This window comes from Chiloscyllium plagiosum, unplaced genomic scaffold, assembly GCF_037043375.1.
Source record: "Chiloscyllium plagiosum isolate Xiang-an unplaced genomic scaffold, Cpla_swu_hap1 HiC_scaffold_30, whole genome shotgun sequence".
Taxonomy (NCBI): Eukaryota; Metazoa; Chordata; class Chondrichthyes; order Orectolobiformes; family Hemiscylliidae; genus Chiloscyllium; species Chiloscyllium plagiosum.
The window spans coordinates 47107307-47120396 of record NW_028270168.1 but is presented as its reverse complement, the minus strand read 5'-3'; the positions used below and the strand labels follow the sequence as shown (position 1 = coordinate 47120396).

At 44.0% G+C, this 13090-nt stretch overlaps 1 protein-coding gene across 4 annotated transcripts in view; it reads left to right on the top strand.

The window, feature by feature from the left end:
- map7d1a (MAP7 domain containing 1a) overlaps positions 1-13090 on the top strand; it is a 260340-nt gene that overhangs the window by 197283 nt on the left and 49967 nt on the right. For 3 of the 4 annotated variants that reach the window (XM_043717932.2, XM_043717931.2, XM_043717934.2), the window contains exon 6: positions 11807-11917. The exons of the other annotated variant lie outside the window; for it this stretch is intronic. In XM_043717932.2, coding sequence (XP_043573867.1) covers positions 11807-11917 — 111 coding nt within the window. The remainder of the gene's footprint in view (positions 1-11806; positions 11918-13090) is intronic. 4 annotated transcript variants of the gene reach the window in all.

Sequence of the window (13090 nt, the reverse complement as noted above, 5' to 3'; positions counted from 1 at the left end):
ATACTGAGACAGCTGTGCTACAGGAGCCTCCACCCTAACCTACACAGGTTTCAGTACTATAGCTGAAATGTTGTCTGGGTCCACAGCCTTGAATGTGTCCAGCTCAGTAAGCAGCTTCTCAATAAGTGGAATTGGTTAGGCCCTGGTGTCTGAGAACAGGAATCTCAGTCAGAGGCGGAATAAGATCTCTCACTCTGCACACTTGACTGAAGACGCTTACAAACACTTGAACCTCACCTTTAGCCCTAGTGGCAGATCGAGGATCGAAATGATCGTGGAGTCTGCCCCTCCTGTTAGCTGCCTGGATGCCTGGCACCTTTCCTGATCAGATGGAGTAGAACTTGAAGTCTTTTGTGCTGTGGTTGTGAAATCACTGAACTCCACCTATAGTCTGTTTTATTGGATACAAGTAAAACTGGAAAAATGTAGCAGGACAGCTGGCATGTGTGGAGAGAAAATTTTAGGTTGAAGACCTTGCATCAGAACAGTGGTTTTTTGAGGCCTACAGTGCCAGCAGCCTTCTGTGATGTAGCTTCACAAAGTTCCAACCTCTTACTGGGAAATGCCTGCTTTTGCATCACCCTCAATATCTACATTGAACTGATTTACCATTTCTTGCATTGATAGATTTGTTTTTATTCACTGTGGGACATTGGCGTCACTGGCTGGATCAGCATTTATTGTACATTCCCTGTTGCCCTTGAGAAGTTGCCTTCTTGAACCACTGCAGTTTGTGTGCTGTGGGTTGACCCACGATGCTGTTAGGGAAGGAATCCCAGGATCTTGGCCCAGCGACAGTGAAGAACGGTGATGTAGTTCCAAGTCAGGGTGGTGAGTGACTTGGAGGGAAACTTGAAGGGAGTTGTGTTCCCATGTATCTGCTGCCCTTGTCCTTCAAAATGAAAGTGGTTGTGGGTTTGGAAGGTGCTGCCTAAAGATGTTTGGTGAATTTCTGCAGTGCATTTTGTAGATAGTACACACTGCTGTTATTGAGCGTTGGTGATGGAGGGAGGGGATGCTTGTGGCTGTAGTGCCACTCAGACAGGCTGCTTTGACTTGGATGTTGTCAAGCTTCATGAGTGTTGTTGGAGTTGCACCCATCCAGGCAAATGGGGAGTAATCCATCAGACTCCTGACTTGTGTCTTGTCGATGGTGGACAGGCTTTGGGTAGTCAGGAGTTGAGTCACTGGCTGCACGCTTCTGCTGGAGGAGTGAATGATATCTCCGGCCCTGCTCTTATGGATTATGGTGATAAACAACTCTGCTGATGATAACAGCCCATGTTTCCTGAAGATCTGTGTTTAGCTCTCAGACTGGACTTGTCCCATGCGACAGAACGCATTATGCAATGGAAGTGAATGTGCCTAAAGTCCTTCAGGCTACCCTGTCTCTTTCTGTGCTGTAAACCTTAATCATTGAGAGATCCCTCCAAATCAACAAAAGTGTTGATAAAATGCTGCTCATGCCCTCCAGGAAGAGACTACCATAAGGCTTTGATGGCAAAATTACCAGTGTTCAGTGATTCATCATCAGTCAGGGGCAGGAACACCAGTACCCATCACATCAAAGTAGCAACATGAGTGAGGCCAGATTGACCAGCAGCTGAACTGGGGAATGCAAAAGTTCAAAACGTATTCCAGTAATGAGCTGCAGGACATGAGAAAGTGCACTTTATGGCAGAAATAGTCTGCATTGCTGACAGGTCAAAATTAAGTAGGAGAAAGTGAGGACTGCAGATGCTGGAGATCAGGAAGAAGAAGGGCTTATGCCCGAAACGTCGATTCTCCTGCTCCTTGGATGCTGCTTGACCTGCTGTGCTTCTCCAGCAACACAGTTTTCAGGTAAAAATTAAAGCCCACGGTAACTTCCAAACATAAAATCATGTCATATTCAACTTCCCAGGATTTTGTTTTTGTATTTTGATGATAGCAGTGGAATAGATTGGGGTGGAGTGATGTTATTGATCAATAATTTATGGAATAGGGGTCTCAGTGAGCGCTGTACAAAATGCAGCTTAGTGGTATGGGACATGTTCAGACAGCACATCATCGATAAGATCAAGAGACTCTTGCAAGTAAAACAAAACCCAAATTCCAGATGGACCAGTGCATCTAATATCCGTTGTTGTTATGTATCGCAGCGAATGATCCTACCCCATAATATGGTGATGACATCACGAACATTCCCTTAATGTTAGAAAGCTCTCGGTCTCCATCTTACTGAGCTCTGTCCTCTTGCGGCATGACATGTTGAATGCTACACTGCATCAGAATTCTTTGTTTGAGCCCAGATACACAAGTGCCTGTGATTTTGGTGTGCACCTGTAGGTACCAGAAGCTGGATAAAAGTTAATTGAATTCTTCAGTACCATGTCTCCTACTTATGTTACAGTAGCTAACATAGGTATCACAGCATCACATGGTAGGTCATAAGCTCTCACAGCTTATTATCACATTGTCCATCATAATCTGAAAATAAGATGTTGCACATTTAAGACACACAAGGAATTTCCCCTCTCACAGGGTAGCATATCCATAAGGACCCTTGCTAACTTTTACAGATGTACCGTAGAAAGCATTCTATCCATGTGCATAACAGCCTGGTATGGTAACTGCTCTGCCCAGGACCATAGAAACTACAGAAGGTGATGTGCACAGCCCAGACCATCATGGAAGCCAACCTCCCATCCATGGATTCCATTTACACTTCCTGTTGCTGCAGAAAGGCTACCAACATCATCAAAGACCCCCCCCACCCTGGTAATGCTCTCCTACAACCTCTTCCGTCAGGCAGAAGATACAGAAGCTTGAATATACACACAGCAGGTTCAAGAACAGCTTCTTCCCTGCCATAATTAGACTGATGAATGGACTCTCTAACTTCAAATAATGTTAATCTTGCATCGCACGCCTCCTGGGTTGTGTAACCTTATGCCTCACTGTCTAAGCAGTGTATGTTCTGTATGTCCTTGCTCACTATGATCTGCCTGTCCTGCTCGCAAACAAAGCTTTTCACTGTATACATGGTACACATGACTACAATAAATCAAATCGAATCTGTGGAATTCTTTACCACAGAGGGCTGTTGAGATTGGAGCCATTAAGGTTGAGATAGACAGATTTTTAATCAGGAGGGAATCAAGGGTTATGGGAAAAGGCAGGACAGTGGAGCTGAGAATGATCACATCAGCCATGATCTCATTGACTGGTGGAGCAGACTTCATGGGCTGATTGGCCTACCTCTCTCTTACGTCTTTAGATGGGTTTCACAACAAGCACATTCAAGGCTTTTGTCTTTGCTGACCAGAGCAACTGGACAGTTGAGGGAGAAGCAACATTTGTAAAAATATGAAAGAATTAGTGCGCATCCCTCCCTTGATATTTTGTGTAGTTTCACTATTAAATTACCAGAGCTACAAATTGTCATCAGAAGTTTCAAAACATCCGAAACATCAAATTCAAAGATGATTTCTTTCTGAAACTGAAAATATCACATCTGATCCCAAGTGGGATTCACCATAGTGACTGAGAGTGAATTTGATAAATCTTTGTGTCACATGTTGGAAACAATGAATTTGCTTTTGGGAATGTTTTGCTTGTGGTTAAAAATAACGCTTATAGGACTACATCATTCCGTAAAGTGTGCCACATTGTGTTAACTTGAATGACTCGCGTTATTCTCTGGACATTTCAAAATGATGATGACTGACACCCACACACGGGTTCATGTCTTACCCTAACATAGCTCCCTTGATAGCCACAGGAGGTGTGTCAGGATGTGGCCAAACAGGTCAATTATTAGTCTCTAAATCCTTCCAACACCATAGGTGGTCCGAGTGGGTGAGTTTCCTGGTCAGCCAGACCTGTGTGGTAGCTATAGAGCAATATCCTTACGGTGTCAAAAGACTCCTTTTACAGTCGGTGGGCCATGGGATGTATTTCATGGTAACTGCCCTTCCTCATTTTGAGAGACAGCCGGAAGAAAAAGAAGAAAATCTGACTCTCATTTTTGGAATGCGTTTTTGAGCTTCCGTGGTCGAGCTATTTGCTGCAATGTATGGTGAAGAAGCATACTGAAAGGAGATGGGAGTACAGGGTTACGTTAATGGAGTTGAAGAAAGATGGGAGGAATTTCAAGAAGAGCATAAATGCCCCATACACTGATCAGGAGAAGCATCCATTTCTATATATAAGATAGAATGCGTGTAATTTATAATGACTTATCAAAAGAACTCATAAAGAAGTTATCTCTGTTTATCTTTAATTAGAAAACAGTCCAGCTCAGGTGCAGACTGATCTTCCTCATTGTTTATTTAGCTTTCCATATTATAGGCATGGGAATTCTCATTTCCTAATCCTTGGGTGGCACAGTGACTCAGTGGTTAGCACTGCTGCCTCACAGCACCAGGGACCTAGGTTCAGTCCCAGCCTCTGGTAACTGTCTGTGTGGAGTGTGCACGTTTTCCTTGTCTCTGGGTAGGTTTCCTCTGGGTGCTCCAGTTTTCTCCCACAGTACAACGATATGTAGGTCAGGTGGATTGGCTGTACTAAAATTGCCCATAGTGTCCAGGAATGTGGAGGTTAGATGGGTTAGCCGTGAGAAATGTAGGGTTACAAGAATAGGTATGGGCTGGTGGGATGCTCTTCAAAGGGTCAGTGTAGACTTGATGGGCTGAGTGGCCTGCTTCCACACTGTAGGATTCTAAACTGATTCTTGAGATTATGAAACAACCACAACAGTATGCTAATGCTTGACTGGGAATTTATTGTAACCTCACTGGGCGTTGTTTGAGCTGCTCCTTCCTGAGGCCCGTTCTCACTCCTCCTTGCAGGGGTTTGTTTGTGTTCCTCCGAGTGTGTGTGTGTGTGTGTACCCCACAGCCCCTGGGCCTCCCAGCTCCAGCCCATATTCCTCAGTTTTCTGTGTTTGCTCTTCTTTGGGAATCCTAGAAATTACAAGACCGAAGGAGATCATTCGACCCATCAGGCCTGTACTAGCTCTTTGAAGGTTTTATCTGTTTATCCTCATTCCTCAGCCCTTTTCTAGTTGTCATGATGACTTTTATCTTTTTCGTATTAATCCTTTGAAGGTTTCTGCTGAGTCTATTTCAAAGTCCTTTTCAGGCCTGTATTCCAGATCATGCCAGTTGGCTGAGTTTAAGGAAAATCTCCTTCTCTCTCGTCTTGTTCTTTTGCTTATTATCTCCAATTTGCATCCACTACTCACTGAGCTTCAGACCAGAAATGGTTTCTTCTTATTCACTCCATCAAAGGTCCTCACACAGAGCAATTAGCATTTCTGAGCTGATCAGACATAACACGGCATTGAACTCAGTAACTGGGTGGACAGTGAAAGCTTGCCTACACCTTAGGATAACAGACAGCACCCTCAGAGTAAGCTGTCACTATAGAAACTTTCACTTTGCAATCACTTCACGCTAAATAACTCAATAGGCAAGTCTTGCCATCCTGAACACAATATGCAGGACCACAAACAAATCATACAAACTTTCAGATCACTATAATACCTGACTGACACAGCCTGGCTAACTTTGTTGCTGTATCCTTCAAGTATATATGACACTGTTGGCTAGTGAATCTATTTACAATTAATTGTTATGGACAAGGGCAGCGTAAGCAGAGGAACACTGCGGCGCGCGCACGTGCACAGTCTCTCTCTCTCTCTCTCTCTCTCTCTCATACACACAATCTCTCTCTCATACACACACACACTCCCTCATACTCTCACTTACTCACACTCTCATTCACATTCACACTCGCTCTCACACACACTTTGACTCCCCGAAATAGGACAATAAGTCCTGCCCAAGTCAGCTGCCCATATCCCACGAAAGAATAAAACTAAGCTATGCTTAATGCTCAAATAATGTAGTAATGTGCTATATTTTATCTACAGAGGTATAGACTATTGAAAACACATAATCATCCATTTATCTTGGGAGGAGAGATTATAATTACTTGGATAGACTGGAGAAACTCCTGTTGTTTCTCTTCGAGCTGCAAAGGCTTACAGCAGATTTAAAGAGATGTTTAAAATTAGAAGCCGTTTGATAAACAAATGCAATAGAGACTGCGCGTGTGAAAGGCTGCTAACTAGAGACTGGCAAAAAGATGAGAACTGAAATGAGGGAGCTGCTTTTCAACATATTGAGTGAGTAGGATTTGGAAAGCGCTGCCTGACAGAATGGGAGATACAATACAATCGTGATCTTCAGAGAGAATTTATAAGCACTTCAAAGAGAAAAATGCTAGCAATACGGGGACAGAATGGGACTAAATAGATTGCCCCTTTTAACAAGCAATAATGCTACGACAGATTCTTTTGTAAAATTCTACTTTCATGGTAATTTTGAACATTTCTATTAAATCTCCCCAGAACCTTCTCCGCTTGAACAAGAACCATGTTAGCTTCAATGGTCTCACCATATAATTGAGCTGCTCTATCCATGGTATCATTCTGAAAGGTTTGCTTACATCCTGTCCTTCCTGTAATGTGGTGCACAGGATCGGACATTAGACCTCAGCTCAAGCCAAACCAGTGATTTAAAACTTCCTTGGTTTTGTATTCTGTCCCTCTATTTATAAAGCCCAGTATCATGTGTGCCAAATTAACACCAACTTGTTCAATTACAGCCGAAGATTTGTAAATGTGAATCTGTCCCTTGTAACTCTTTTCCTGCACTCTATAAAATTATACCAAGAAATTGATGTTGTCTACCCAGCAGAGTATGTCGCTGGGTTCCCTTCAGTCCTCGATGAATTGGTCCCCTTTTATCTCAGGCTTGGCATAACCAGGAACTGCTAACCTGGTCTTGAAATGAGAGTGCCCGATTTGCCAAGGTCCTTTTACCTGTTAAATCAGGCAATGCTCTGGCCATTGAGGCTATATGCTAAAAAGCCATTTTCTGTTCCTGACAAGGAGAATGATGGTTCAAAACTTGGGATGCAATTGCACGATAAAGTGGAAACAACATGAACGGGGCCCATTTGGTTTCCCTGTTGAGAGTGACTATGGAGCTGCTTTTGGCACCTCCTGCTGCTTGGTTATAAAATGACACTGGTAGGAAGAGGTGCACAATTACCCTGGCTGTCCTGTTGATGGTTGGATTGGTTGAGGGGGAGCGGGAGAAAAAAGAGCATCCGACATACATCAAACCGATAGAAACATAACAAATAGGAGCTGGAGTAGGCCATTCAGCCCTTTGAATCTGCTCCACAATGCAATATGATCATGGCTGATCATGCAACTCTGTACCCTGTTCCTGCGCTCTCCCCATCTCTTTGATCCCTTGAGTTCTAAGAATTATATTGAACTTCTTGGAAATATTCAGATTTTTGGCTTCAAGCACTTAAGGTTGGCAGAGAATTTCATAGACTGGCCATTCTCTGGGTGAACAATGGTGGTTTCATTCTCTATGTATTCAGTGATGGTATTAGATACAGCATATGAAGCCATTGAATGACGCCGGGGGGTGGTGGGTAACCTCGTGTTTGTACCTTGCTGGACAAGCTGTGCCTGGGTGAAGCTGATGGACTATCATCCTGATGAGTAACCATTCGCCAAGGATAAATGGCAGCTCCTGTGACCCTCCATTGTGAATAATATAGCAATCCAACCTGGAAACATTGACAACTGACATCTCGCAAACTGGAATCCCAGTGGGGAGACCGATGGGGGAAATACCTCAAATACACTTACACTTTTTCAATACATCATGTATATGCATTTGCACATGCTAGGACTTCCCCACTTGCTGTGCATTGAGTGAACTTTTTTTCTGAAGTGACTTCAGATGTTCAGATGGGAAATGTGGCAGCCAGCCAGAACATTGGGGGGGGTGTCCCCTGACACTTTCCTGAGATGGTGCCACCGAATCCTTTATGGGAGAGGTCACACACAGGGCCGCATTGTCAAGGATCCTCTAGAAGATGCAGCTCTTCTTGACTTCGACAGTGGAGTGTCAGCCTAGACATTGTATTATCTCTGAATGGATTTAACATTCAGATTTTACTGCGCAAGACCTGCACACATAGGACATGATGCATATTTGGCTCCAGCTGGGGGTTTTTTTAATCTGATGTGGCAATGCTTATGTTATCCGTCATAACATCAGAAACTGGGTGTGGATATTGTGGTACTGAAGAATCCAACAGACTTTTATTACAGCTGACTATTATCTATAAACATTACAGTTCTCAGACACCTAATTGTCTGAGCTAATATTAGTTTACAACAGACTGATTTGAGGTAAGACAGTGAGTGACCTTTCTAGCCTCTGGTCACATGCAGTGATGACATCAGGATCATGGCTCTTAAAGGTACCTGGACAGACTGACTGTGAGACCTAACTCAACACGTTCAGCACCCAAGATGTGACACCCCATATGCTATTACTGATTAGGAAGAGGTAGTGTGGAGATGGGGACTGGGGGAATCAGGTCCATTGATGGGGTCAGGGGGAGGTCTGGGTTTGGCGAAGGTGAGGTGTCAGGATAGGCGTGTTGAGTCTGCAAGAGGGTGTTGAAGGTGTCATGTTCCCAGGGGTGTAAGGTCAGTGTGTGAGGTGTAAGGGGTCCATAGGAATTGTAGTAAAGGGTGTGTGAGGCAATATGCGGTCTGATTAATAGGTACTCAGGAATTAGAATGTATATTTAATAATCTAACTTTTTCTGAGTAACTATTTTACTTAATTTAGAGTCATAGCGAAGAACAGCATCAAAACAGACCACTTGGTCCAAGTTATCCATGCTGACCAGATACCCTAACCTAATCTAGTCCCATTTACCAGCATTTGGATCATATCCCTCTTAAACCCTTCCTATTCCAGTACCCATGCAGATGCCTTTTAAATATTGTGATTGTACCAGCCTCCACCACTTCCTTTGGCAGCTCATTCCATACACTCACCACACTCTGCATGAAAAAGTTGCCCCTTATGTCCCTTCTATATCTTTCCCCTCTCTCGTTAAACCTATGCTCTCCAGTTCTGGACATCCCTGCCCTGTAAAAAGACTTTGGGTAATCACCATTTCATGCCCGTCATGATTCAGGTCACCCCTCAACCTCCTCTGCTCCAGGGAAAACAGTCCCAGCCTATTCAGCCTCTCCCTATAACTCAATCCCTCCAACCCCAGCAACATCCTTGCAAATATTTTCTGAATCCTTTCAAATTTCACAACATGCTTCCTACAGCAGGGAGACCAGAATTGAACACAGTATTCCAAAGTGGTCTAACCAATGCCCTGTAGAGCAGCAACATGACATTCCAACTCCTGTACTCAACACACCAACCAATAGAGGCAAGTGTACTAAATGCCTTCCTCACTATCCTATCTACCTGTGACTCCACTTTCAAGGAGCTATGAACCTGCACTCCAAGGTCTGTTTGTCAGCATTACCATTAAGTGTATAAGTTCTGCCCTGATTTGCCTTTCCAAAATGCAGCACCTCACATTTATCTAAACTGAACTCCATCTGCCACTCCTTGGCCCATTGGCCCATCTGATCAAGATCCTGTTGTAATCTGAGGTAACCTTCTTCGCTGTCCGCTACACCTCCCATTTTGATGTCAGCTGCAAACTTAATAAGCATTCCTCCTATATTCATATCCAAATCATTTATAGAAATGATAAAATGCAAAACTGAATTGGAATCATTCTGAAATCTTTGATTTAAATGGTTGCTTTTAGTAAGTTCTAGGCTTTGATTAAATTCCCAGTGGAAAATTCAATTTTCCTTGCAATTCCTTTGGAGAATGCAAGAGTGGAGCTTCCATAGAATCCCTATGTGCAAATCCCATTGACACCCGTATAATGACTGACTGACCAGTGGAAAATCTGCTTCTGTGGTCATCTTAGATAAAGTAACCTTGCAATATTAAAAACCATGGAGTGTGAGTGGGAAAATAAAAACTAGGGGGAATACTATTGGGCCAGCCAACTCAAAAAGTCTTATTCTGGACTGCAGCAGTATTGGATTTTTCCAGGTTATAGCAACGTTTTCACAGAGTTGTTATAGAGTAGAAGCACACTGAGGCCAGTACAAGTTAATATTATGGCTTACTTCTTATTTTCTATTCTGCATCTGAGAAATTTAGTGCTTCTTTAATTACTGTTGGTTATAGATCTGTGTCCAACACCTTTACACTGCCTCTAGTGTCAGCACAGTGTTGGGAGAGGGCACCAAAATGATTGACATATTGGCAAGAGAGGTGGACAGTCAAGGTGGTGAGTTGGTTAAGTTTACAGCAACTGAACTTATTCCAGGGGCAAGAGTGAGGACCGCAGATGCTGGAGATCAGAGTCAAGATTAGTGTGGTGCTGGAAAAGCACATTAGGTCAGGCAGCATCTGAGGAGCAGGAAAATCGACTTCTTCATTCCTGATGAAGGTCTCCTGCCCGAAACGTGGATTTTCCTGCTCCTCGGATGCTGCCTGACCTGCTGTGATTTTCCGGCACCACTCTAATCTTGACTCTTATTCCAGGGGCACACAGGGCACTGCAGTCTTGGCCTTTTGGCTGGACCAACAAAGATTGAGAGGGAAAGAGTTTTGACTATGACTGACTGATCAATGCAAACATCAGGCTAGTGTGAAGTTTATCAGCACTTCCCGTATATCTCCAAGGCAATTGGTTGCAAGTTGGCATGCAATGTCCAAACCAGATCTCGAGTGTTCATGAACCATTCTTCACACAATTCTGAAATCTCAAAAGGCTTTCAGTGCCCGGGGTCAATCGCAGTTTCAAAAACTGCGAACAATTGTTTGTTGAGGATATTGAGCATGTCAGTGAAGCCTATAGCAAGACTTGCATTTATATGGTGCCCCTCCAGACTTCAGGCCATCCCAAAGCATTTTACATCCAGTGTTTTCAGAATGATGGGTCTACTCGCATTCCTATTCCAGTCCGTTTATAGTGAGGCCACATTTGGCATATGGATTAGGCATTTTCCAGTCAAAAAGTTGTTGATGTGTGGGAGAATGTTTGGACCACTGAAGGAGTTGGTCCATCCCTGCCCCGGCAGCCTTACCAACAGCAAGAGAGAAGAGCTCTTAGGAAGGTTCTGGCACTGGGTGTCAGGATTCATGAAGAGAGGGAGTCACAGTGGACTGAGATTGAGAGAGGCAGTGACTCCCTCATGCAGATAGCCAGAGCTGAGGTAATGTTAACTATATATCGGATTGAGATTGTAGACTCAGAATTTGAGGAGTAAGTGAGACCAAGGATCACTGCTGGAGTGCTGGCTGGTCTAGAAAAAACATTCAATGTTGTTTACATCTAATTGGGAGTTACGTTGGATGTTATAGTGTTGACAGCAATTGGGATGATAAGATTAAACAGTAATTGTGCAGTGAGGGTTAGTCGTAGTTGGAGAACAACAGTTGAACAATGGCAATGTCGCAATGTAATATTCCAGAATTTTCTTTGATTTGATTGAGATGTTGGATAGTTCTTTTCCAAGCTCTGTTCTTGGGGAGGTTGAAATATCTGATGTAAATATTTTGAGGAAGGGTTGAGAATGATTGGCCAAATGGAGGTCTTGTTCTGACGCTACAAATTCAGTATATCCTTAATTGAATGATGCCATCTTTAAAACCTTTCATCCTCTCCCCTCGCCCCCTCATTCATATAGCTCCTCCATCCTTCCCATCCCCACCATCTACACTGTTCCTTCTCAGCACAATCTGAAGTCTGCCCCAGAGGTGCTCATTTGAGGAAGACTCAATGGTATTTTTTTCTCTCTCTTCTCTTTGTCTCTCTGTCCTGTCTCTCCATTTTATTCCAGGGTCAGAGGGTTGCTCTCTCTCGGCTGTCAATCTACCCAAACATGTGGATTCTATGTTAAACAAAAGACTCTCCAAGTCCTCAGCCACACTCTGGAATTCCCCCAGCAGAAGTATGGAAGCTTTCATTGTTCCCCTTCTTTCCCCCCCCGTCTCCCCTCCCCCACCCCGAGACACCAAGGAGCCGTCTCCAGGGCTGTTAACTTTCCGACTATTCTGATCTGGAACAGTCGCTGAAATTCCTGACTACAAAACTGACAGTCACAATAATACGTAGGTTTTTGTAATTGAAAGGGGCAGTGTTGAATGGTCTGTGGTGTTTTTCTCAGCACCTAGACTGCTTCACATAGAAGATTATAAACCAGCATTTCCCCTTTTGTAGGAATGCTGAGTGTTTGCCAGAATCTCATGCTTTTATTCAGAACCACAGATGACTTTGATTACTGTCCCTTACGTGGCAACCTTGCTGAAAATTAACAGCCCTGAGTCTCCCTCTGGTTGTAGTGGCTCAGTGAAGCTGGATAGTGTACTGGGCCAGAGATGTATGTGGCTCGCTGCTGTGTTACAATATAGTAGCTTTCACCAGCCAGCAGAGAGTCACACATAGTTTGGGGACAATTGGGCAGTTGTGGTGGGGGGTGGGGGAGGGGGGGGGAGGTGAGGGAGGTGGGTGCACAGAAGTGCGTGGAAATTGCACATCCTTTTTTGTCACAGGCAGTAGGGAGTGGTCCTAGGCCGCTTTGGTATAGCGGCTTGTCTCATCACCGGTGACAGTGGTTGAGGTGTGCTGAGGAGTCGGTGCTGAGGCAGAGTGATCCCATCACCACTCTCAACTTTTCATCAGGAGGCCATAACAAATAGGGGCAAGAGTAGGCCATTTGGCCCCTCGGATCCTTTTCTGCAAATCCATAACATCGGTAGTGATCTGATTGTGACCTCACCTCCCTCCGCCATAACCCTTGCCTCTGCCTAACTTGGTCTTAAATATTTTCAATGATCCAGCCTCCAAAGACCAATGATTTTCTGAAAGTGAAAAATTCTTCCACATCTCCACCTTAAGTGGGAGATCTCCTATTTTTAAATTGGGGGTGGCCCTAGTTCTAGAAACATCCATGAGAGAAAGCATTCTCCAACGCTGAGAGCATCTACCCTGTCACAGCACCCCCTCCTCAGAACGCAATGTGTCTCAATCGGTTGATTGGTTTTCCTACCCAGAGTGATACCTCTGCTGCATGTTTCACTGTAAGGGGGCGAAGGAGCTGTGCGATGTCTGGTTGAAATGGAGT